Raw genomic sequence first — 26,893 nt, forward strand, 5'->3', positions numbered from 1 at the left:
AAAAAATACATGAAGTAACATTTACAATTTTATTTTATCCAATAAATATCTCAAAATACATAGTGCAATGAAATGCAATTACATGCACACACAAAAAGTTATATAAAAAGTACAGAAATGTCATATGACACGCTTAAATGGATTTCGGGAACAAAATGCCGTACATCATTCCGATAATTAAGAATGTGAGAAACATGATTCATTTCACCAATATTACGCTATCCAGTGAGGATCGTCATCCAGGATACCCAACAAAGCGTGCTTCACTCGTAACACAATGTTTAACGGAGGATTAAGGTGATGGATTTGTATCAGCGCAATGTGACAGCTGAGGCCATTTGATGTATTATGTAATTGCATCTGAGTATTTATTAAACTGTCGGTGGTACGCAGTTTTGCATCTACTTGACCTCGACGAGTATCATTGGTTATGACATTTCCCAAACATTCGTATGGTTGGTATTTCTGTGATGGTGTTTGGTAGTCGGGTAGTTCTATTTTCTACCTCCGTAAACATAATTTGTAAACAAACTGAGTTCAACGAAAATATATGTATATACTATGTCACGTGACTCAATTTCTTTCCATAGTATGTTTCTTCGTAAAATCCTAATATAGCGCTCGAGTCAATATTGTGTTCTTTTCAAACCAAAGCGCGAGGGCGCGCTCTTGCCACGCCACTACAAGTTATATATCATTTCGTGATAAATTAGATCAAATCAAACAAAACTAAATGTGTGTCACCTCCTGCCATCATAGCATGTGTCAACATGCAGTTGTAGAACCCCGTTCTGGTGAAGATCGTGTAATATTTTAAATTCGATCGGAAAAGAATGAATCAACTTCGCCTTTTCGAAATGCATGTCGTCGTAGTAATGAAACTTTAGTGTTTCTTCATTAGGATTTTGTAAAAACGGCCAGAAACCAAACAGATGGGTTTCTTCACACAAAGCCAGAGCGACGTTGACTAGGTAGAACCCTGTTGGAATAAACATTACCGGAAATTATTACACTTGAACGTAAATTCAATATTTTTTTTCGCTTCATGAATAGAATAGCCGGTATATTGTACGGATGATGCGTACTATTAACTATAAACGCAACTTGCCGCCGAGATCTCGTTATGAGCGAGAGAGAGACACGAGACTTGTTTTGTGTCTCTGAAACAATGCACGCGATGACGGGGGGGGGGGCACACTGTTAGGTGACAAACACTTTTCGTGGCTGCCACGTTCCCAACGAGATCTTGGATATAACACGTTCTAAATCATATTTTAAGCCAATAAACTTCCCCTTATGTTTAGTCCGCAGAAAGACAATTCTCAATTTTCAAGCAGAAATTTGTAAGCAGACATTTTTATATGTATATCTTGAATATATTATCAGTGTTTATTTACAATATACTGATATTTATACCTAGTTTTACACAACTTACTAAACGACAGTGTGTTCTTCTATCCACCCCTTCTATAACTATGGATAGGTCCAGTGGATATTTTACTTACCATTACGCAAAATGTGTTATCTATTTTGTCAATCAGTGAAAGATCGCTCTTTTGTTTAAAATGAACAGAAAATCAATCGATACAGGTCTTATCCTCGTTCAACATGAAACAGTTTACAACAAATTTATTTATCCACGCACCAAATTGGGCTATTGGAAAATACGAATATATTTTTTTTTAATATTGAAGCATTTTGACGATACACGCCCTCAAGCTGTAGAACAGCAAATTCTTTCTTTGCTGTCCCAGCCAAAGTTGGTACATTGTATATGCTTCAGTACATTGTCAAACTGTTTCAATTCTATAATTTGCAATATTTTGTGCAAGTATAAGTCCCAGACCCATGTATTTGTATATAGTTTTTTTTAATGGAAATGTCCATATATCGACTTTAGCAACCAACCGCAGACCTTCTGCGATGACACCACCAGCTGAGAGTGAATAGTGCAACTACACGATAGAATCAATAAGTAATTTGTCATCATGTGGTATCTCACCTGTTGTCAAAAGACGCCGTAAGTTATATTTCTTTCTCCAATACCTAGACACTTGTAGAAAATGATTGGGATTCCCGAAAACTATTTCATTTACGCCGGAATTGATCTCTTCGCGTGCACGATAGCAGTCCTCCAAACACTGGTGATTGGCAAACGCTGGTAGCCATAGTAACCCAGGATACTCAGCCATGTCCAGCTGAAATTGTAATACATTCTCTTGACCTTTCAGGCCACCGTATCTGAAAATAGAATCAGTAAGAGATACATGCAAATTGACATACATGGGTGTTTATAATTGTGTTAATAAATGTATTGACTCAAAAAACGAAATGAAACCATAGAGTTTTCACACTTAACTGACTCTCTCTGTAATTCTGACGCATCAAATAAAATATTTCTAAAAACCTCACTAATATATATATAAACAAATGTTCAGTTACCTCTGGCGTAAAATTAATTTATTGATAGACGTTAGATTGGTCTTTCTTCCGACATCACGTGCATATTCTCCGATCGTTGCTAGATTACACCTGTAACATACACAGTACGTTATGTTACGTTATGACAGCTTAATTACAGGTATGGTCGCACCGCGTCACGGTCGATATGGGTACCATGCGGTCCGCGTCACGGTCGATATGGGTACCATGCGGTCCGCGTCACGGTCGATATGGGTACCATGCGGTGTATACAATGCGCGCTTCAAGACGACATCACCCACACATGGGTTAATACAGATTCGTGTTCGCGTGCGTAGAGTGAAATCGTGTCACATAGATTCGACAAAACGTAAAGAAATAACGTTTCCCAAGTTGACGTATTCACTTTCTTGATTAAATTGACAGTCATAAAAAATCATTATATATCATTATTTCTGGCATCGTGGGAATCCACTCCTCGTCGCCGCCTCTATCATCTAAAAGCTTACAATTATGGCGGCGTAATCAATAAATTTGACACCTACACGGAATGGTGTATCTATTTCACAAGTTTTAAGTGATATATAGTGATATATATAGTGATATATACAGTGATATATACACATCACATAATGGTATATGCACTACATATGAATATAAATGTGTTATTACATCACATGAAGCTGCACAGTGCTGTATCTGCTTCCCACGTCATCACCACCACTACCACCCTGCCCATCACGATCACTATCAATGCGTTTACATCATACCTGAATACAAATTCTGATTTATCAATAACGTTACCGCAGCTTCCATTTATCAGTATGCCTCCATTGCCAACCACGCTACATGTCCCGAACCTGTTCACAGTAAACGGGCTTTTCTGTGTATTACAAATAGTGAATATATTAAAAGACAATAAGAACAAAAAAACGTCGTTGCTATAAAGTGCATTTGCAGGTTCGTGGAAATTCGCGCCAATCCATCTATTGTTTTACCTATTTTTTATTTGCAGATAGTCATGGTTTCACACCGTTCCAATTTTCGGGGCTCCGCAACAAATGGGACATAAACAAATTGACAACGAAAACAAGCGCTAAAGTTGGTGCGAAACATACATACAGAACACATTGTGTATGATTATGTAAAATAATATGGGACAGCACCGTGGGGGCTAATTATGCCTGAACCTCTATTACCAACTGAAGACCAGACAAGAAGTCAATTTAGCTGAGAAAGCCCTGCGTAATTTTGTTTACAGTTTCAAATGTTTTTGTGACAGTGTAAATAAATGAGACTCACCTTTGGCAATATTTTATATATTTTCTGAGTGATGGGCGTTCTTCCATTTCCGATAGCATAATGTAAACTAGTGTTGGCCTTTGTGTTTTCTTGAGTAACAATTGCGTCCTCCCAAGCCGCTATTCCGTTCTCTAATTCTTTTCTACAACAGAAAAAATTACACTTTCGTAAATAATTTAAGCAGTTTAATGAAGTTCAACATACATCTGGTACAATAATTACTAAAATCCAGTGATCATACCCATTATTAGTGACGATCAGTTTAACCAAAATGCTACGGTCGTTGCGCAGCACCATTTACACGTATTGCACGAGTCAAATGGAACTCATACCGAACACGAAATGCATAGACTGCGGTGCGTTAAGAAATGTCAAAATCAAAATACCTGTCTCTGAATGATCCAATGTCGTTATAAGTTTTGTTCTTAACTAACATGTATTGTTTGATTTATTAAAGATGTTGTTATTCCTACCTGAGATCATCTAGAGCAATTCTATTGTAATGCCATGGCAACGAGAAGTTATGTGCATAACGTTTCATCTCTTCTAGACTATGCGAATCTTCTGAAGAAGAAAAAAATATAAAGTACCAACAATTACCAAATGTAGTCGTTTATAAGATTTATGTAATACGTCTTTATAATGGACTGTTCTACTTTAAATAGTTTGTACGAATTAGGTAAATAATGCCTGTATGCCGAATTGTGTGTTGTCTTCAGTAAGCTTGGAGATGACAAACAACAAACTATCACTAACGTACAAGAAGATTCGGTTCTATAGCGTAGATTTGGGGGTTACCGAGAAACAAAGTAGGGAACATGGGGTAGCAAGATTGTTCATTACTCTTACCTGCCGACTCATTCAATGACTCGTTGTTGTCGCTTCTTGGAACTGTCTCAAGCAAATGGGTGGTCATGATATGATTTAATGAATCTCCAGGATCCCCTGTAACATGGTATCTACAAAATAATATTAAAAGTGAGATATAATCTATTGTGTTGTGTTGTGTTGTGTTAAGCATGCATGCATGTATTAATTGTGTTAACCGAGAAAAGTGACATTAATCAATATGGTATATGTCTCGATATATAACCCGCACAGACTATTTGTCCTCATTCTGGAAGGAGAATTTATTTTTCGCAAAACATATATAACAAAATGTTTGTACAAATTAAAGTCATTAGTCAATCATATCAATATCGTGTTTTACAAGGTTCCATCAATTCTAACATGATTTCTGTATCATTCAAACAATTGTTCATACCGAAATTAAATCGAAACATTTCGATTTAACGACCAAAATATTTAAAAGTCAGTGAGATGACATGGGCGTGACTCGGATAAGACTGAAGCTGGCATTGTTTGTATGCCTTACGATAGGTTATCAGCGTTCGATCTAAACAAAAATGTGTTGAAAAAATAACGCATTTCAAAAGTATCATTTAAGGATTGGTATATCTTTTTTTTGTACAAAATATTTGTTTGCAGAAAAACTGCCGAAAAAGACAAAAAAATTAATGTTATGGTGTAATTTACATAGAAAGCCATGTTAAAAAAATGAGTCCGACCAATTGTGTGAATTTTATGATGTTTAAAATATTGAACTTATATCCAGAGCTTAACAACTGAATGACGGTCTTTTGTGAATAATTGTTTTAAAATATGTATGCATAATAATTTGCCAATTAAAAATTCAAAAGAATAGCTTTAAAGAAGTTTGTTTCTTCTCGAATATTAGTAGTGCTCATATCGGGGTACTAACCGTGTCTGATAAGATCTCTCGAGATTCCATTCGTACCAACGTTGTATTGTCGCCGTGACATTGGCCATTAATATCAAAAATGCGATGAAAATAACAATACCGAATAAGATCATAATTCGTCGAATGTTTCCACTCATTCTATTAATCAAAAGTATAAAACAATCACATAAATTAGATATACTGTATCACAATATAATAAATGACAGAATATTTGGTTTGTTTAGCCTTATTTCACGTCTAAAACTATTGCGAGACGCATTTTACTGGGACGTCAACATTACTGGACGATATTACTTTTGCTTCGAGCAATTCCACACGATGTCACCGTGTTATCTGAGGATCAGACTTCTCAAGCAAGAATAAGACTTTCCTGGACTTGTACGATTTGGAGCAGGGGGGGGTTAGAAAGCTGTGCTTTACGGCGGGCCGGGACAATTGTGTAACTCTAAACGTACTTCTGACGTTACCATATCTTGCTGAACTCCACTTTTTTTCTGTCGGAAATGTTAAACATGATATGCAAATTTTTCAAAATTTTATTATCAATATCGATAACAATTACATAGTATGCTAAGTACGTCTTTTGATACAATCGATTTGTCCTAACTCTTTTCACGAAAGTTGATATTTTATATTCCTAAGTGTGTCACCAAAAAAGGTCCGGTAATTTTGAACGCGTCGTTACTCTATGTCTGTTACAGTGGGTGGCGACGGCGATCATGTTGTTGTGTGACTTTCACAAACAACCGTGCACAAACATAGCCTGATATGTAGGTGTGAGTACGCCCTCACCGGCCGAACGGCATCAGACCTCACTGTGTTAGGTTTGTAGCACCGCGGAGGGCGCAACTCACGCGACCTCCGAGTCATCAGGCTACCATGAACACATCTCGTTAGACGTCAACAATTCTAGCAGCGAATTTGAAACAATTGTGAACGATTACGAACATACGAGTACAGTATGCTTATACACGCATGTTTTCGTCAAACATCAGGACATATTTGTTGTATCCCATGTGATATGAGTCGCACTCAGAAACCATACTCGAAACGTAAAGGGTTGAACGAATGATGTGTGTGTTCGTCCAGGTAACCCACCACTAGAAAGCCATGTATGCCATGTAATATTCCACGAGATTCATGTAATAAATATAACACGATTTTTGACCGTGTCGATTTCAGTACTTTCGCATGCATTAATTTACCACTTCACTCGTTTCACACGCTCAACAACAATAACTGATCACTCATAATTGCCAAATTTGCGTGAGATTATTTGTTACTCTTTGTGTAACTCGTCAAAAGCACTTTTTTCACAGTCTTGCTACCTGCAAATTAAAAGCGATCATATGACTTTGTGTAGCAACTCTGAAAATAGCGACCACTTCCGCGGGCTTATTGTTAAGTAATTTTGATATAGTGCCGGCAAGTGTAAGTTTCTAACGCGCAACAGCCTCGAAGGTTATCTTATGCTTCACAGCTGTTAAAATACCTACATCGTATGACGTCATACGCGACATTGTGAGTGGTATCGGTCTATGTATATATACATATATGTGTGACCCGTTATTATTGTTGCTGGTGAGGCCGCATCAATATGGGCATTAAACACGACAAGACATGACTTTGTCAAAATGTGGTCCGGACTGACTGATCGACTATAAAATAAAGACTAACTTACTGATCGTGTCGATATAGTGGAACGACTCTGGCTTACCTGAAAATTCTTCGGCGTCGTCGTCTCGTGTCATATGCGACCTTTGCACGATGCGAGTTATTGATTGACGTGGTATTACGCCCTCATCGATCAAGGATACATGCACGGAATAGAGCACACGTTCAACTTGAATGACATGGCTATTTCCATTCGCCAAAATGTAAGACTGTGAAAGAAACATCACGGCGTTCAAATCATAATACATAAATGCATATAATTTATAGTTTAACCACACGAAAACACATTCTTGTTGTGAAATATACGTATTGCTTTGTTGTTGTTATACGAAATATAAGAAAATGAAGCAGGAAAGTCATCGTGCAGCGATTGTTAGAATTTCAGGTTAGCAAACAATGTATTATACGCGTTGCATACGCTGTGTTCAGGGCTCATATCGATCAGGACGAGGCATGGCAACTTTGGTTATTAAGAAAATTATATATAATACTGTTTATCAATGTTTACTTGCATACCAAGTAGACTGTTTGAAAGCTACTTTTGGAGTTATATGTTCGTCCCGATTGTTGAAATCGTGACGGGGTACAATAAAACCTTCGAAATTGCACATTATATTTCATGTTATTTTTTATAGAGTTCAGTCTGTGTGTAAAAAGTAAAAACCATCGCTAGCTAGTCAATCCACGTAATCTCCGTGCGTTTTGTTTTTCTAACCGCTGAATGGCGCCAACTCGCTTTACAGTATACATATTTCAAGTTCACTGCGATCGGAGAACTAGGAATTGAGCCGACAGGTTGTGATTTAACAATAATTATGCAATATAGTCAAATATATTAATATTTTCCGTAATCAGCATTTCATGTTATTTATAAAATTTACGATTCACTGAACTCTCAGTCTATTAAATCTCTCATCAAAATTTCGACACTGATCAAAAATCATCAAGGGTTTAATAAATAATATACGGTATTTTTTTACAAATTTCAACTCATTGTGCGCAGCGAGTCCCGTTCCAGGTCTGTTTTTCATGTTTAGTAATTTGCATATGAAAAGGACAATCTGGAGCGCATAATAGATCAGCCCTTATGTTGCGATTATTTTTACAACTCTATTTATAGAGCAGTAAAAATATTCCGACAGATATCGTGTGTTCTGAGTGATATCTGAGTGACACGATGGCTTCGATGACGGAAATCAAGCATTTTTGGGATCTTGAGTTGGTAAGTAGGTTTATACCAAAATAATTTGTATTGTTTTTACATAATCAAAATAATAGATGTTCGGGACTTTAGATAATGCTGTGATATTATTGGATACAGATAAATATATTTTACTCAAAATACAAATAAATGATATCATTTAATGTTATAGCATACAATTCTTCAATTTTTCCCTCCGAAAGGTGTGAGACCATTAGGAAAACAATCATTTATCACCTGTGCTGTTATCGGATGACTGTCCATAAAAAAACTCATTTTATACGGGGCACTTACGTGAATTTTGTGAATCTGTGGGCGCCATTTTGAATTGTTATATTGTCTCGAAATAGATTTACCGATTCCACACTATTAGGAAACTAGAAAATAAACTGATTTTCCAGGTTACACATATACACACAATAAAACACGCATAGTATTTCAATAGTACATGTCTGGACTAACTTGTTTACATTTTCGACGCAGTGCGCAATTTAATATATTAATTTACGACTTCATAGACACCAGTTTCAGAATTCCACAAATGGCACAAACAAAATGATCAGTACATGTTGACGTGGTTAGATGTGCAGGCCACGGCACTTCCACCGTCAGAGCGTTGGTTCGACAAACTGAAACGTTTCCGAGTGAAAGACATTCCAGAACCAAAACCAATGACGGTGTTGCATGGAGGTAACGTACGGATTTCAGCTGTTTTCATCTACAAGATTTCCCTATGCACGGCACTGTGTAAATGCAATGATCATGAGTATTTGAATATGTAGCTGCTAATTACATATGTAAATACTATTTAATAACGTGTAAATTAATACAAGATCTGTTGATGATATCCCTTTGATTGAGTATCACAATGGCAAAGTATATGCATGCGAGTCAAATGGGATCAAAACTACGCGGTCATTGCTACCACAATCTTTGAACCCCAGTAAAGGCATATACCTACAATAACATATGTAACCCTATTCCAGAGTCGAATGTATCACGATTTATCACACACAATCTGTGATATTTCTATGCAAACAGCCCCGGGTGAACAACGCATCATTTAGATTATTGTAATATGGAAATATAATTACATATATTGTATATACTGAAACATAACTCAATCTAATAGCTTTTGGGCACGCCCAATCGGAAGTAAATCGTGTTTTTTGTAATGAACGTTTTGACTGACCTGTCACTACACTTACTCTATCTTAAATTATTTATCCTCAGTTTCTGGGTTGGCTGAGCCAGGGAAGATTATAGCGATAATGGGAGCCAGGTAAGCACATGTTCCATTTCTAGGACTCCAATGATAATTTTTAATAGAATCCCAATGATTTTTTGGAAGGTCTCATTTTAACAAGGAAATGTATGTTGATTTTTGATCGACAGTGGGTCAGGCAAAACGACTTTGTTGAACACATTGTCAGGCAGACCGCATCTCAAAGGCAACCTACTCGTAGAGGGACTTGTATTGGCCAATGGTTCACCAGTTACGGAAAAGTTTAGCAAAAGAAATATGGCATACGTAGAACAAACTGACCTGTTTATACCATCGATAACTGCTAGAGAACACCTTAATTTTCACGTACGTTTTATTTATTTAACCGTCTTTTTTTTTGTTTTTTTTTATTTATTTACTTATTTTTTACTTATTTATTTATCTAACTAACTATCTGTGGATCTGTCGATTAATTGATTGCTTGGATCATTAATGTAATGATTGATTTATTGGCGTATTACCCTACAGGCTATTTTGCGAATGGACAGAGATACTTCGCCGAAACTACGCGTTGAAAAAATTAATACTGCACTTATACAGCTTGGACTTGGGGAGTGTTCGGAGGAGAAAATCAGTCAACTTTCTGGCGGGGAGAAAAAGCGACTGTCATTCGCTGCAGAGGTAAAGGCAACGACCTCGAGTTATTTTACCCATATTTTGAGAACCAACTGTATTGTATTATCTTGGCGTACACCTTCATAATTATGGTGATGTTGTTGTTTGTTTTAGTTATTGACTGACCCCTCGCTGATGCTGTGTGACGAACCAACGTGTGGACTGGACTCATTTATGGCTGGGGAGGTGATGAAGGCATTGAAAGGCCTTGCTGCACAGGGAAAGACTATAATTACAACAATTCACCAACCGCCATCAGCAGTGTACGATTTATGTGACAGGTAAAGCATATCGTGTCAGTGGCAATTAAATGTGACTGAATAAACAAAATATTTGTAGTTGAAACTGAAAACTGACTTTCTGAGGGACAACAATTTTGTATCGGTTTTTGCTTGTAAAATTATGATCGATCACACAAATATTGATATTACTATGAATACTGTGTCCACCAATAATCAGCACGGAAAAGCACAACACACATACTAGACTATTTTCCAGTAAGAACAGATGTTAAACAATCACATCAAAATTTATGATAACGAATTAACGGCGAATTAAAAAAATCATTTTTTTTTTTCTTTTGTTTTATTAATCATTGAAATGGCAACACATTGTGGGTGACGTTATAAGTTACACGAATGCGCATGCGTCACAGTGATTTGGTAAGTTGCGTTATGAATGTGAGTTGCCACCTGGATAAATCTTCCTGTAAGTCGTGTTTTTTAAATGCCATGTGACAAGAGAAAAACACGAGGTACATACGTTATTATCATTGACGGTACAGTATGTTCGTTTATATTACAGTATATTCCTGTTGGTGGAGGGACGATGTGCTTATTTCGGTCCCACAGTCCGGGCAACTCAGTACTTTGCAGATATTGGCTTTCTGTGTCCCTATACATTTTCACCACCGGATTTTTTTATTTTGCTTCTCTCCGTTATTCCCGACCAAGAAGAAAGCAGTAAACAGAGATTTAAGGTGAATTATGTCTTCAATAACAAAACAAAAATGGTGAAAATCGGGGGAAAATGTAATTCAATATTATATTTTACAAATATATTACTACCAATTTATTATTCCAATTTGATTGATACGCTACACTCTCGTGCACTACATGGTAGACCCTTCTGCTTTTTTAAACATCACGATAGTATTGGGTTGATATCACACTCATCAAAGTTAAAGTTACAGGTTTCAAGTAAAACTTTTAAAAGTAACTGAACTTTAGTTTCGTACGCGTTCTGGTAATTTTTTCCTAATTCCAGAAATTATTCCAAAACCATTTTGATAAAAAATGTAAATTTAATATTATAAACAACTAACAGTTTGGACTGATTTTCAGACCATCTGCGATGCTTATGAGGATTCTAAACAGAAAACAGATTTTGATACTAGAGTATTGCAGTTACGCATCAATGAATTACCGTGTGAAGACGAAACTGACATCAAAGCTGTTTTAACTATGTAAGTAATCAAACGAACATCAATATGTTAACCGTATTACCCATTCAATTATATCGACTATACGAAGACATATGACGTCATATAAGCCTCAGTACAGGCAGAGGGAAAGGATCGGCAGACAAAGATGGCTTGACAACAACACTAAGAGCGGATTTGAAACACATTAGCGTGTCTCTGGCGATCTTTACCTTTCTGACTATTCCTGCGCTCGGGCTACTCATATTAGTATATCTATACACACACCGTGCGATTTTCACGCGTGTATGAACTGATACTAGTACTATACGCTGCTTTTTTCCAACGACCAGGTACAAGGCAACTTGGTGGACACAGTTCAAGCTACTCTTGTATCGCAGTTGTGTTTCGGTGGTTCGAAACCAAGCATCGTTGAAAACCCGGCTACCATCTCATATCATAGCTGGTCTTTTCTTCGGTCTGTGCTACTTGGTACAGAAAAACAAAGGAACCGTTCAGAATATATCAGGATATCTTGCTCTAATGTTGATTCTTCTTGCTTCAGAAACTGTGTTCTCTGTTGTACAGGTAGAGTGCAATTTTAAGCTGAAGTATCAATTATGTTGCGATTTCAATTACCACGTTTCAGGTGATATGAATATTTCGGCGTATCAGTGTAAAAAGAGTGTCTCTCAGAAATCACATATGCAGCGTCGCCGTATCAAGCCAACACGCAAACACGCACCGGAAGTGGGTGAATCCCGGAAGTAACACAATCCTTCAGTAAAAACGCTACATCCGGGTATTTTTGACGTATTGGCAATAGCAAGAATTCCATTTACTATACTTTTAACTATATTTATGATTGTCAACTTGGATCTGAATTCCAGTTTGATGTAAGAATTTTTTTATATTTAGATCATTCCAATGGAAGTACCGGTGTTTTTTCGTGAACACCACAACGGAATGTATAATGCAGCTACATACTTTATTTCAAGAGTCCTGAGTGAGGTAAGTTCGCATTATCGTATCATATCATACCGCATAGCATCTCACCTTGTCACATCGTAGAGCACTGCATCGCACCGCATTACATTACATACTCGCACACGCTCATCACGTAGCACCGCATCACATCATATCTCATTTCTTCGCCGCGATCTCATTATATAGAATGGATTACATATCACTTTGCATCACGTCACATCGCAGTATATCATATTGCATAACATATCACATCACATCACATTGCATTGCATTGCATCACATATCAGCTCTATGTGTAAAAAACAGTTATATTTAGTGCACAACAACTAAAGTTTTTTTGAATATTCATTCCCTCCAGATTCCCCCAATTTTGTTGATAAAAACAGTGTATGTTGCTGTTTCATACTACATGGTGGGTAAGTGAGCAACGTTTCATCTTACATTGTAGGTATTACATTCTTTCAGTACCAGTACGACGTTGTTGATTTTTTTTTCAAATTTATTAAATTTCCTATTTTCTTTTTTCAAATTACAGGTTTGAATCCCGATTTTGGTCGTTTCATGGGATGTTGCGCTATAGTTATCATCACTTCTGGAGTTGGATTTGCTTTTGGTATGCATCGTGAAATAAGAATAAAATAGTATTTACACATGCATTCACATAATTACATAAACGATGAATCAAGAAATTACTGTTAAAATGAAATATCTGCTAGCATTATAGAGTAAACGATATATGGTTATAAGGTATATGGCATTATATATTAGCTAATTGAGCTGCATTGTATAGCAAATAATGTGTAGTTATAGTTCTAACATTTATTGTTGTTTCTGTTTGGTCTCATAAACCGTTATTTAAAAACCGTAATATTTAACACTTGGTGAAAATGAACCTTTTTGCTATTGCTATCGCGTGCAAACTTCCAAATAATATGATTGCCATCACCAGAGGAGCAGTGGACGCGGTCACTTGCCGGTAGAGAATGGAACAATATTCTGGCGGGCAAAACAAGTTTCGTGGGTCTCTCGCTCCCAACGAGATCGCGGCAACCATTTGCGAATACGGCTACTTCATGTGTGCTCAAGAGATGTAACATTTTTATTTGGTACATGTAACGAACGAAACGATTGGCTCATTAAAGTGTACAGCTGTGATTTCGTCGAACGCAACTACGATCCTGATTGGATTTATAGAAATTATATATGGCGCCCAGATACGCAATAAACAAACATGATATGAGTAAAACAAGTGACCGATTATTTAAACAAAAATTAAACAAGACCTCAAACAACGACACCACACACTCTACGAATTTCAGCATTTTTCCAAGCAAATCTTGAAAATTCGCGACAAAAAAAAATCATAATTCGATGATACCGGTAACATAACCGAAGTTATATTTTCGATAACAAATAATACAACTTATTAATACAACGTAAGTATATGCATCTGAAAAAATGGTATTCTCCAACACCGTACACACATTTGTTTGTTCTCAATATGTGTATACATATCGTATTGTTGAATGTAAGTCAAATTAATACATATTGCTGATTTTACATAACATTGTACACAAGTAAGTACATTTTCTCTATGTTTTTTTTTTTTTCTTTTATTTTTCTCATTAGGCATTTTTGTATCGATGACTAGTGAAAACATCACCATAGTTTTGTCTATATCACAGTCTATCCTGCTACCCATGATTATAGTTGGAGGGATTTTTATTCAACCAGAGTAAGTATGGCGACAGCATGAATGCAAGAACTGCGCATGACCGATTAGCATGCTGGGAAATGTGTGAGGTCACAATCATGAAACCATTGCGCAAGACATTACTACACTGAATGCTCTATTAGCAATAAGTCTATTATAGACTGAGAATATTAGACAGATTTTATTTGCTGATTAAAACAAAAAAATTGTAAGTTAAGTATGTTTTTTTTTTTTTACTACTGCTCATAGTTAGACTTAAATTGGGTATATTGGGTTTGTAATCCGCTCCCAATCTGTAAGCTGTTGGCCCATGCCGTACATTCCCTTCCTTGTACGACAGAGTTAAAAGTAGGCCAGGATGATTATATCCACAAACTTCGACGCATGTTGGGAACACAGTTACTGTTCACCGTAATACATATTTTTTTAAATAAATTGAAGCATATTAACATCCCCAGACCACTGCAAAAAGGCAACATTATATTTCAACTTAAAGACCTCTGTGCGTTGTTTTCTTTCGTAAGTTCGAGGTCGTTTGTTTTAGTATTGTAATGGATTATAACTTATAATTTATTTTATAGTGTTTGACTATGATCTGCGTTTATTTACAAGTTAATATGAAAATGAAGGGCGAGTTTTCACATGGATCGTAAGTTGCGTGACACGGAAAACATGCAGTATAATATTATCAGACCCAATAGACTCGTTTGTTTTTATCCGTAGTTCTATACCTGCCTACATGTTTTGGTTGAAATACACTAGTTGGTTTTATTACGGATTTGGCTTATTGAATATAAATGAGTGGACAGACCGGGCTGAGGTTGACTGCAGCACAGACACGGTACCGAACTGCGTCACTTCCGGGAAAAATGTGCTTCATAGTGTAGGATATAGCCAGGTGAGTCGATTATCGCTATGGTTTATCGTGAAATACAGAAGGTATTCACATTGCGGGTTTTCAGTATGTCATTGAACGAATGAAGTTAAAGTGCTTGCTGCTGCCTTGACAACGACAGTTTTTATTTCAAGATAAATTTATATTTCATATTGTTTCTTGTCAAGATACAAAACAATTAATATTACGTGCTCAGTTATTGCATTGATCTTCAATGTAAGTGATTTTCAGAGCAATAACCTCGCAAAAGATATTATGTTTTGTTGTTTATAGAGAGAAGCCTCAGAATATCACAAAAAAATCACATTTGTTCTTTAATTATACGATTTATCATGAGATAATTTCCCGGTGTGTAAGGGCAATTGTCACTGCGCCCTCACTGATTACTGAGTTAAATTCCTATCGGTGAGGGCGCAATATGTCAGACGAATAAAGAAGTTACCGTGACGAACATCAGGAACTCAGTGGCACGCTGTAAGACACAGAAGTGGGTGAATATTATAGATATTTATAAAATTTGTCCAACTATTCTCGTTTTTCCTCAGAGTGAAGTGACCGGTGACGTCATTGCGCTGTCTGCTTTATTTTTCGGTTACCTGCTATTAGGTTACTTAGTTCTACTGTGGAAGTTATCGTCAAAACATCCGAGCTGTAGGTATGGCCGCTGTGGGTCACGTGGTTGAATTCATTGACCGAGACACGTAATCGTTTATCATATATTCGAAAGCATTGCCAGGTTTGCGAAACAAGGATTCCAACTTTATGCCGGGACTTCGTCCATTGCACATTGTTGCAACGATACCAATGTTGTAGCTTGATTACGGGTAGTAGTTTGTGTGTATAAATACAAGTTTAATTTGTATGCCGAATAAACACGTATTATTCTGTAGTCGATTTCTGTCGTGTGACAATGCTTGGACGTTTATTATTATTCCAGTACTTGTTGCACAGCTACAAAAATCAATCTAATCGAAGGACAGGAAACCGTCATGTAGATCACAACATAACCTTCTATAATTATTTGCAGCATTTAAGCAAATTTAAGTATGTAAATCGATTTTTTTTAATTATAATGTAATGTATTCAGAGGATGTATATGGAATTTGAATCAAAATCCTTTTCAAGAAATACAACAACGCAAATAAATGTATCATACGTTTTTCTTATGGAAATTATCGCGATTTTGAAGAGACAATGTGTATTACTTTCATTTTGTTGGGCGGTTTTTTTGATAATTATTATGTTTCGTTTCAATTAATCAGTAAGTTGAACAATGAAGTGAAATATAACAAATATAAGGCTTATAACTAGGATATTGAACTCAGCTTTCATTTACCATTAAATAAGCGCTTAGTATCTCACACCGGTGCCAGTGTCTCTACATTGTCTTTTGTTGTGCGTGTCACTATTGCTAACTCACACAAAATACTGGCCTTGAAGGTTTCAACAATATATATTCCCTCTCATGGCTTTTTTCTAGTATTTGGGGATGAAATGTTGTTGGATGGTTAATATGCGATTACATCACCCAACTACGACGACGACAGACAAAAAAAACATTGTTAGTAGAAGATAAGTTAGTACAGAAAGAGAATATTAATCATTTTATTAACACGAGTATAAAACATAACACTCCATGTCTACGACTATCGAGGGACGTTTACCGTGTGAATTTCGAGTTAGTGTGAACATTTGCTCGTTGTGGTTGAATTTATCGTCAGAGTGAAATGAATAATCTTACTTTTTATGTTATTTCATCTCTCACAGAGGTGTTCATATTTCATGTAATTAATATGCAAGCAATGCCCACTGGGAATGGAAGCGGTTCATGTAACCATATCGACTTGCAGCCATAAACAAATCTATGTATTATATAAAATGCATTTTATCTTTAAGGCGTTGTTACTAATTTTATTTCTCCCAATGTTACGTGTATATGTATTAAATACTTGTGTATTTGATATTTAATTAACGTACTAGCCCTATAACAAGATACGATTAGGTCGACAAGCTATCTGAGACTCCAGTAATTTTGGTTTTACAGATCAAAATAAAGTAGGGTAAGTTGCTAAACGGTTTATGCCAATATCCAGGCCGGTTATCATATTTCTCCTATTTGGAACAGATCGGGTTATACTCTCATATTGCATATTTTTGAGAAGGTATAATACAACAGAGTACAACTAAATAACGTCGATTCATATGAAGAATTCATATTCAACTTGTGTCCGCACAACTATTAATATTGTATTATTTTTCGCTTTCATGATTTATTATAATCCAAATAAACAAGAAATCCTGAAACCCTGGATATAACACAGATAAATAATCTGTTAGATGTGAGCAAAGTGCGTTTATGTAAAATATGTCGTGCTTACAGCGATCCAGAGAATAAATATTAGCTAATATGCCGATTGTCTTTACTTCTTCAAACAAAATTATGATCTATACATGCTGTATTGAAATCTTTATCACATGGTATATTTTATCACACTTTTACTTTATGGTATTAACCTTTTGAACCCCAGAATTTTTTCCACTTACATTTTAGAGCTACTTTTTGAACCAATTTATGTTTTTTTTTTTATTTTTCTAAAATTCTGTTGTTTATGTTTGACAAGATAGACATACTATTACGGTACTTGCTGATCGTGATCAACTTGAAGTTATTTGAAAAAAAGGAAAAAAAAAAGGTATAAATTCTGTAAAAGTTTACTTTGGCGCTGCAAGGGTTAAAAGTTCAACGATTACGATGTTACAGACACGACCCCATTCTACATACTAATAACAAACTATCATTTGTATCATTGTTATGGAAATTAAGAAGCCTACAGCACAGTAAATCACAAAATAAAGAAGAAATACATTCAAAATCAAAGACATATCGTTGACATCAATTTGAAGCATCTGAAATATACAGTATCGCATTGTCATACATCATTACATCTCCTCTTTAAATCGACAATGTTATGACTAATATGTAATTCAATTTCAGTAGCAAAAAAACAGAAGATTGTCATGCCGTGTATACTGTGTTAGTTATGAGAGACGAAATACAACAAAAATAACATAATAAATTTGATGTGTGCTGGTACCGGGTTGAGCCCCAATTATATTAGAAAAGTCCGCTTACATAGTAATTGGCTATGGGAATATCAGTTAACAATTTGGTAAGAACCAAATATTACATTTTAAGTCAGCCTTTCAATTGCATATTTGATAGAAACTTTATATATCTTCGAGAGGTTGTCATCATTAGGCCATATTAAATGTATTTCCAATAGTGAACCTTTGTTCGCAAATATTCAATTTTGTTCAACAAAGACAACGTTTTACATGCCCCAATACAGACAAAGGATATATTTTCTAACTGCACGACGCTTTGCCAAATTACGACGAAATCGTACAATTTTATCCCTCAAGGCTTGCCACGATTATCAGGCATTTGTGGCTTTTACATACAGTGTGTATCCCCTGTTATAGTTCCGTAATGCCACTGTTGTAAGGGAATATCTATTGTCAATTTATTTATTTATTTATTTATTTATTTATTTATTCGGTTTACACTGTCGAGTATGGAACAACAATATTCAAAAATTAAGGTTTTCGTCTACATTACATCCTTAAAAGGACTGATACTTAAATGGTACTGGAAGTGCCGGTTATCATAGGGATGAGGGGCTCTTGGATTTCTCCTCCTTAATCTTAGCCTTTTTTAATGTTAGTGTTACGATAAGACTTTACCTTCAACTTGTTTACTACACTGAAGTGCACTATCAATTCAAGTCAAGATTAAGAGATATCAACGTTGTTGGCGCTGTTGCGAGGCCATGTCGCTACCGCAATCTACAGCCTTGACCACCCTGTTAATGAATAAACCCTGTTAATGAATAACGCCGGTGAATAATTAACTCAAGTAATACTGAACAGGAAAACAAAATGGCGTAAATGACATCTATAAGGACTAACTGAATGTAAGACCGGGATCAGAATTCAGGATATATGCAGAAGCGATGAGTAGTGAAGTGCAACGATTATATTTGAATCAATAATCTCTCTTCGTGAGTAAACAAAATAGTATCAAACAATAATTTAAGAAACACCTGTTTGGATGTGAATCTGACCAATAACTGACTGTCGTGTTTAGGCACCATTAAGTTTGAATGACCTGTTTGGTGACTGTGTTTAATTACGTGAACTTGAACTGGCTTTGAATACGTAATGGCACAGTGGCGAATAAAGCGGCTACTACAGCTATCTGTTTCCGTTATCGTAGTTTATGGTCTGTCGATGCTGTACGCATACCACAAACATAATGTTGAGAAATCGAATGAACTCCAGCGAGACAGGGACGTTGGATTTCAATATGGTGTTCGGGACGTTAATGTGTAAGTCGTTGTTTATTCGTTTAAGAGGTCAAGAGCGGCTAGGGTAATACTAGACACTGAATCCACACAGGTAGTCAGGGGAGGGGTTAAGTGATAAAATTGTTATATATTGACGGAGGGTCCAAAATCAAAAGGCGGTGGTCGTCGCGTGTACGAATTTCATGTTAACAAACAATGTAATTTACACGTGTTGTGTAGGTCGCTATGAGTCCAATATCGAACAGTGCATTGCGCGGCGACCACCGCCCTTTGAATCAGTGCAACACAAATTCAAGATGTATATCCCTTGAACAAACATACCCACCCAATTTTTCAGGAGAGTAGGCGACTTAGAACAGCGAGCTATACAGCTGCGTACTATGCATTCATGCAATATTGAGGCGATAACCTGTACTGAAATAGGATATACTACGACATGAAGAAGGTGTTTTTTACCATTTGAGATACACAGTGACTGCGTACATTATACCATGCTGGCGTGCTCGTAAATAGGTTTATAAATAGTATTCCCTTGTTATGACATTTTGACGGCCATGATGTGAAAAAAGTGACGTTCCGTTATTTCGAAACTTTCGTAGGTGCTTTTCCCGGTATAACACAAAATTAAAACAAATTGTCGAAAGGTACCGTCTTAGTACCAATATTTGCTATTCCTATTCTGGGTCTAATTTGGGAAACATTATCCATGATGTATAAGTAACGTGCTCATATTTAATCCCATTCACATCCTTCTTAACACTTACTCATATAACATTTATGATATATTACTAGCAAAGAGAGTAGTGACAGTAAAGAGAAGATAAAATGGAGCAGACAGGCTGTATCAACATCTCCGATGAATATAACTAATGGTAAATGTCTGTTTTAGTATAGCTTCTTGAACGCGTTTGTAAAAAAGTAACACTTTGTGTACTATCTAGCAATGCAATGCGTTGGGTGCGCCTGTAATAATGTAACGTATACGAAGTATTTGTAACACTGTAACGTATTTGGTGTGTATCTAGCGATGCAATATGTTGGATGCGCCTGTAATAATGTAACGTATACGAAGCATTTGTAACAATGTAACGTATTGGTGTGTATCTAGCAATGCAATGTGTTGGGTGCACCTGTAATAATGTAACGTATACGAAGTATTTGTAACACTGTAACGTATTTGGTGTGTAACTAGCGATGCAATGTGTTGGATACACCTGTAATAATGTAACGTATACGAAGTATTTGTAACACTGTAACGTATTTGGTGTGTATCTAGCAATGCAATGTGTTGGGTGCACCTGTAATAATGTAACGTATGTGAAGTATTTGTAACAATGTTACGTATTAGGTGAGTATCTAGCAATGAATTGTGTTGATTGCGCCTGTAATAATGTAACGTATACAACGTATTTGTAACAATTAGGTGTGTATAACTATGTATACTAATGTCTGTGAATCTAATAATGTAGCGTACATGGTGTGTATTTAACAATGTATCGTATTGGACGCGTCTGTAACAAGGCAACGTTCACAAGGTGTCAATCTATCGTATACGAAGCGTCTGTAACAATGTAAAGTGTTTGTATGTATCTGCGTGAGACGTGTTTGTAGCAATGTAACGTAATTTACATGCTTATAGTAATATCTTGTAATTGGTGTGTTCATAATAAACTGTATTATATTGTGAACTAGCGTATTTGGCGTTCGTGTAATAATTACCCGTATTCAATGAAGTGTGTATTTTTTTTTATTTACACTGGACTAATTGAGTGAGTGGTAAAAGTCGAACGTGTTGAGAGAGTGTGCGTAACAGTTTAACACGGCGTACACGGCGAGGTTGCAAGAATATTACGCAATATAACGTGGCTTACCATGTAATTTACTGATCGTATATTATTCATATTTGGTGTAAATAGCTACTGTACCAGAAGACACAGTTTCACTTAAGAAGTTACAAGAATATTACAACAATGTCTCAGTACCGTGGACACAGAACAGCACGGTTCTCGATGTTATGAGGTATGAGGTTTCCAGCCTTTATTATTTTCTTTACTTGTCTACTTCAAAGTATTGCATTACTAATTATATAACCAGTTGGCTGCACCAATAGACAGTATTTGTAAGATATAAGATATTTTGATATTGTAACTTAAAAAATCAATCATATGTGATCCCAAGCTGTATACATTATCACAATCACATGTAACATCGTTGTTATAACACTCGACCCGAAAGCGTACAATTAAATTGTATACTTTCTCGAATTGAATATATATTAATAAAACAATTGTTTATTTATATTGTGTGATTTCGATGGAACGAAGTGAGAGAAGTGGTGGAAGGGAAATGAGGGAAGTGGTGATGGAATGGTGGTGATTGTGTAGTGGAAGCATGGTGATGCATGGTGTAAGTGCAGTGGGGGAAATTACGTAGTGTTGTGGCAACACAGTTGACCCGTCGAGAATGGGAAGTGAAAATGTAGTGGCAGTGAGGTAGAAGTATCATTGTGAAAACATGGTGAATGTGTGAATGTGATTCGCAGTGGAATCATGGTGAATGTGATTCGCAGTGGAAACATGGTGAATGTGATTCGCAGTGGAATCATGGTGGACAACAATGGGAGAGTCGTGGAAGTGTTGCAGAAGTGCAGTAGAATTTCACTCTGGTAACGGCGGTTACCAGGGTTTAGAACATAATACAAATTATCAATGCAATATCTAACCATCTACGAAAATATTATTATACTGTAATTGATATATTTGTGGGCGCTTCAGTGTGGTTGCTTGAAACGCTAACACATTTTAGTGACAAGTCCACCTTTGTAACAAGATAGGGAATTAGTTGTAATCTACATGTTGACAACAAGATATCTCTGCTGCCGGGAATGCAGCAGTCACCGTAAAGCTGATTTGGCTTATAGACTATGTACTTCTTCCGTAGAATGGAACTGGATAGGGGATTGACGACGTGGGTACATTTAATAGTAACTCAAGATAATATCTCTCCAGGCAGTGACCTCCGCTTCACAGCATGGCCAGGGCGAGCCGCCATCACGGAGAAAATACACGCTTTACTTCCAAAGGTAATGTCTGTCCCAGTGTTTTTTTGTTTGTCTGTTTATGTTCGTGCCGAGCATTACTCGATGCGTAATATTTGAAAGGAAAATTTGTTTCTCGTTTTAGAAGTCTCCATATTCACAAAAACGGATACCACGATGTAGTGTCATAGGAAATAGTGGAATCCTAAAAGACAGCGGATGTGGCGCAGAAATCGACAAGGCTGAATACGTTTTTAGGTGAGATATTAGCCGGGGACGGTTTACCTATCCAATAACTCTCCACTATCCATAGTATATTCCCGGTCTCCCCGATGATATAGCCGGTGGGGTCCAGAGTATTCATATTTCTCAGGTGAATGGAACAGCATAAGACGGATTTATTTCACTATAACCTGAAATAACAATATTTGAGCGTTCCCAATTTACAGAGTAAAAGTATACTTGATAATGATCAGTCAATAATGATTAGTGTGGATGTGATTTTTTTTTCAAGTTATTTTTTGTGTCAGGCGACAGTTCTGGACATTGAATGTCACTGTTGTCTCTCCTGACTTTTTTTTGTATGTGCTAGTGCTGACACATAGTGCATCTTTGCCACAGAAGTCATATTCATGCTTGGGACTACATGACAGGGATGTGCGGCATCTTCCTATCAAATGTCAATTTAATGCGCTATCGTGGCGTCAACCAGGCTCGGTCGAACACAAGCACCTGCGGACCTTAACCAAGGTTCCCCCAAAGTCGCATTCGTTAAGGGGCAGTCACACCATAACGTTCTGGCTAGCGTTTTCTGGCGTTTGAGGAAACGTTGGTAGTCGCCCAAAGTCGCTGGGACAGCGCCAGAAGAGCGCCGTGAGAACGCTAGTGAACGTCGGTAATCGTTGCTGATCGTCGGGAATCGGCGGAGAACGCTGATCCCAAAAAAATTTGTTGAACATGTACAAAAGTTCTCATTTAAGACCAGCGTTCTTCAACGTTTATTTTTCAACGCTGTTAAACGTTAAATAACGTTCTTCGATCGTTTTGCTAACGTTCGACAATCGTTAGTCAGTCGTTGCTCTAGCATTACTTAGTTGTTACCAATCGCTCGCTTTGCAGTGAACAACTCACTAGCGACCTGTCAACGACCGCTGAACGTACCCCTAGCGCACATAAAGCGTGCAACTAACGTCAAATAGTCGTTTGTTATTCACACGTTAGATACACGCTCAACACGCTCACTTAACGTTTAAAAGTCGTTCATCGCGCGCTAGTGACACGCTAGCACACGTAAATGATTTACAAGGGTATCTTACTTGGTCGCTCATTACACTGCTCCTTGTGCGTTAGGAACACGCTGGTCATACGTTATGGCACTCGTTAATCGAACGCTGGATGAGTCTACCTCGTTCCAGAACGCTAGGAAATTGGATGATTGAAACGTTCAGACAACGCTGACCAAAACGTTAGGGTGTGACGGGGCTATTTAGTGAATGAATCTCGGCCAGTGGTATTGGCCTTCCCATTGAGTCTGTGGCACACTCACCCAGGGTAAGGTCGACGTTTTTGATGTTCAGCCTGAGGTAGGATTTGAACTTGGGTCTACCGATCAAGAGTCTGATGCGACAACCACTATGCTACCAGCGACCGATCGTGAATGTGATTGTTGGAATGATTACGCGTTTAAGCGTCCTCCAATAATAAAAACAAACATGGCTGCCACCAGGGTGGACCGGGCTCCACACAAAGATGTTCGCTGATTCTGCTCTAAACATTTTATATTTCGGCATTCCCATAATGTATCCTTCGAAGGAAAAGATGTAAAATAATAAGGTTATTACGATGATACATCAAAGTACGGCGCGTATCGACCTCAGGTGCGCTTCGGTCGATACTCCCGTTGTACTGTCTTCGTGCATACTTTGAGGTATCCTCGTAATAACCTTATATTATGTGTGTATGCATGTTAATAATGCGTTGTATATGAATTTCCACCACATGTTTACAAGACTAGGTGCAATGCGGCTCCAATACAACGATATTCGCGGGATGCTGGTGAGAAAACCAACTTGACAACCATAAATAAATCAGTGTTACATGACAGGTAAATAATTTACATTCAATTTTGTTGTTGTTAGCAACAGATCCATCAAGGGGTCTTTCATAGAATTCAATTAAAACTGTAGAGAAGTTGAGCGCCCTCAACCTTGTTGGTACACGTGAACATTATTATTTGTCTGAATTCACAAAAACATTACCAATTGTATATTATCCATAAACGGTCGTAGCAAATATTTTAATTACCCCACCAGACAAATTTGCGGATATCAACCCGAGTCGTGTATGCATGATACAGTGACCCAGTGATAATCTGTGATAACTATATCTGAATGAATCTCCAATGAATAACAGTATTTATGAATACTAGTAACCAAGCTTCACGATAACTAATCAACATTCGTAATGAGTATCCAACCTCTATGTTGGCTATCCAATTTCTTTTATGAATAACCAACCTATGTGGTGACTAACCAAACTCTCTGACAACTTATCAATCCCAATCCCTTATATAACCAATCTCCGTGGTGGTTACCCAATGATAACCGCGTCATTAACCAACACTTAATGACCGATGTCAACCCAATTGTTGGGACATACAACTCTGTTATTGCAGCTTTCATTTCAGTGCACTCAATCACACTGACATGTTGATGTGTTTGTGACATGCAACTGTCGTACATTGTACATCACTGTTATGTTAATTTTGTATTTACAAGTGCTAAACGTTTTAGTCCTGGCACATTCCATGCCATAACCAGGCTGTATAACCATTGTCCTATCATAATGTTATTGTATGATTTTTTCACCAGATATATGGCTCTGAAAAGTCTTGAGCATCAATTTCAATTTCACAACGACATGATAGAATATAATGGTTTGCTGTGGGTTCCTGCATACGCAAATCGACCGTACCTTGATGATTGTTACAACGCTAGAAGAACTTTCAAATCTGAGAATTCTGAAATAGTGTTTGGACATCCCCATCATTTTACTCAAGTGTCGAAATACTGGGCAGCCCAAGGGGTCCATGGTATTCTGACAACAGGTAACACAAACTGTAGAAGGCGTGCTAATTTGTACCAGAGTTGCATTGCACGCAATTTGTCGTTAAGCGCGTGTTCGAATGTTGAGAAATAACACGTTGTGGACGTCGCTACGGGACCTATATCGAACAGGACGCGGCAGACGACCACCACTCTTTATCATGCAGCGGGTTTCCGATGCTATTTTTTTTCTGACACTAGTAATTTGTAACTCGACCTTTTTTCCTTCCAGGATTTTATTTGGTGAGTGCTGCCTTAAATTTATGTGAAGAAACTCACGTGTTTGGTTTCTGGCCGTTTCTAGAGACACCAGACGGGGAGACGATAAAATTCCACTATTACGACGACGTAGGATTTACAAGTCGAACAAAAAGAATACACGAGATACCGTTGGAATTTCAGCTTCTTTACGAACATCACCGTCGCGGTATTTTACGAATGCATATTGGGAAATGTAAATAAAACAGTGTTGATGAATTTTAGTTTTTACCTTTTACTTTTTTTATGTGCTTCACAATTTGCATTTATCTACAGAGGCGGCGGCATGGAATTTTGCATGGAGGGGTGAGATCTACTTACCAACTTACGAGGGGGCCTAGGGCATCCAGACCTTCCGAAACGCTATTTCCTGTATTTTGAGGGGCAACTAACTAACTAACTAACTAACTAACTAACTAACTAACTAACTAACTAACTAACTAACGAAAACTATGAAGGCACGTCATTAAATTTACATTGGCTGCATGTGACAGGTCATATTATATGTGTTGTTCTCTATATTGCTTGTTTGAGAGTTCGGTACGCTTAGTAACTATATTACATGTGTATGTGATGCGCTCTTTAACTATTTTACATGTTTTTTGCTACGTTCGGTAACTATATTACATGTGTATGTGCTACGTTCGGTAACTATATTACATGTGTATGTGCTACGTTCGGTAACTATATTACATGTTTATTTTCTACGCTTGGTAACTATTTTACACGTTTATGTGCTACGCTTGGTAGCTATATTACACGTTTATTTGCTACGTTCGGTAACTATATTACGCGTTTATGTGCTACGCTCGGTAGCTATATTACACGTTTATGTGCTATGTTCGGTAACT

General features: G+C 37.0%; 3 protein-coding genes across 3 annotated transcripts; 2 read left to right on the forward strand and 1 right to left on the reverse strand.

Annotated features, from left to right (window-relative positions):
- Positions 1-740: 740 nt before the first annotated feature.
- On the reverse strand, positions 741-4,020 carry LOC102801559 (alpha-2,8-sialyltransferase 8E-like). Its single transcript, XM_078010168.1, has 6 exons — positions 3,965-4,020; positions 3,724-3,865; positions 3,192-3,304; positions 2,443-2,532; positions 2,003-2,241; positions 741-979 (listed from the first exon to the last, which is right to left on the reverse strand). The coding sequence occupies exons 1-6, from the start codon at positions 4,018-4,020 to the stop codon at positions 741-743; spliced, it is 879 nt and encodes a 292-aa protein (XP_077866294.1).
- A 4,257-nt stretch (positions 4,021-8,277) lies between these two features.
- LOC100371214 (protein white-like) lies at positions 8,278-16,170 on the forward strand. Its single transcript, XM_006817827.3, has 15 exons — positions 8,278-8,381; positions 8,879-9,050; positions 9,594-9,642; positions 9,756-9,951; positions 10,114-10,266; positions 10,375-10,541; positions 11,065-11,239; positions 11,604-11,725; positions 12,034-12,268; positions 12,599-12,691; positions 13,026-13,083; positions 13,203-13,280; positions 14,297-14,402; positions 15,105-15,279; positions 15,822-16,170. Exons 1-15 carry the CDS (start codon positions 8,337-8,339, stop codon positions 15,957-15,959), a joined length of 1,962 nt encoding a protein of 653 aa, XP_006817890.2. The 5' UTR covers positions 8,278-8,336; the 3' UTR covers positions 15,960-16,170.
- A 3,327-nt stretch (positions 16,171-19,497) lies between these two features.
- LOC144354056 (alpha-2,8-sialyltransferase 8E-like) lies at positions 19,498-26,261 on the forward strand. The gene is made up of 8 exons (XM_078010169.2): positions 19,498-19,664; positions 20,436-20,515; positions 21,560-21,662; positions 22,584-22,725; positions 22,826-22,938; positions 24,695-24,784; positions 25,551-25,786; positions 26,017-26,261. Exons 1-8 carry the CDS (start codon positions 19,498-19,500, stop codon positions 26,244-26,246), a joined length of 1,161 nt encoding a protein of 386 aa, XP_077866295.2. The 3' UTR covers positions 26,247-26,261.
- The last annotated feature ends 632 nt before the right edge of the window (positions 26,262-26,893 follow it).

This window comes from Saccoglossus kowalevskii, chromosome 7 (genome assembly GCF_978046115.1).
Source record: "Saccoglossus kowalevskii chromosome 7, keSacKowa6.1, whole genome shotgun sequence".
In the NCBI taxonomy this organism is placed as follows: Eukaryota; Metazoa; Hemichordata; class Enteropneusta; family Harrimaniidae; genus Saccoglossus; species Saccoglossus kowalevskii.

Bases quoted from the DNA above. Each gene is read 5' to 3' on its own strand.
- LOC102801559 (XM_078010168.1), bottom strand. From the start codon at position 4,020: ATGGTGCTGCGCAACGACCGTAGCATTTTGGTTAAACTGATCGTCACT. The intron at 3,305-3,723 runs GTGAGTCTCATT...TGTAATACACAG, and splicing joins TATATAAAATATTGCCAAAG to AAAAGCCCGTTTACTGTGAA. The intron at 2,533-3,191 runs GTATGATGTAAA...TGTATGTTACAG, and splicing joins AAATCAGAATTTGTATTCAG to GTGTAATCTAGCAACGATCG.
- LOC100371214 (XM_006817827.3), top strand. From the start codon at position 8,337: ATGGCTTCGATGACGGAAATCAAGCATTTTTGGGATCTTGAGTTG. The intron at 9,952-10,113 runs GTACGTTTTATT...ATTACCCTACAG, and splicing joins GAGAACACCTTAATTTTCAC to GCTATTTTGCGAATGGACAG. The intron at 14,403-15,104 runs GTAAGTATGGCG...TTTTATCCGTAG, and splicing joins GGGATTTTTATTCAACCAGA to TTCTATACCTGCCTACATGT.
- LOC144354056 (XM_078010169.2), top strand. From the start codon at position 19,498: ATGGCACAGTGGCGAATAAAGCGGCTACTACAGCTATCTGTTTCCGTT. The intron at 19,665-20,435 runs GTAAGTCGTTGT...ATATATTACTAG, and splicing joins GGTGTTCGGGACGTTAATGT to CAAAGAGAGTAGTGACAGTA. The intron at 25,787-26,016 runs GTAACACAAACT...TTTTCCTTCCAG, and splicing joins CCATGGTATTCTGACAACAG to GATTTTATTTGGTGAGTGCT.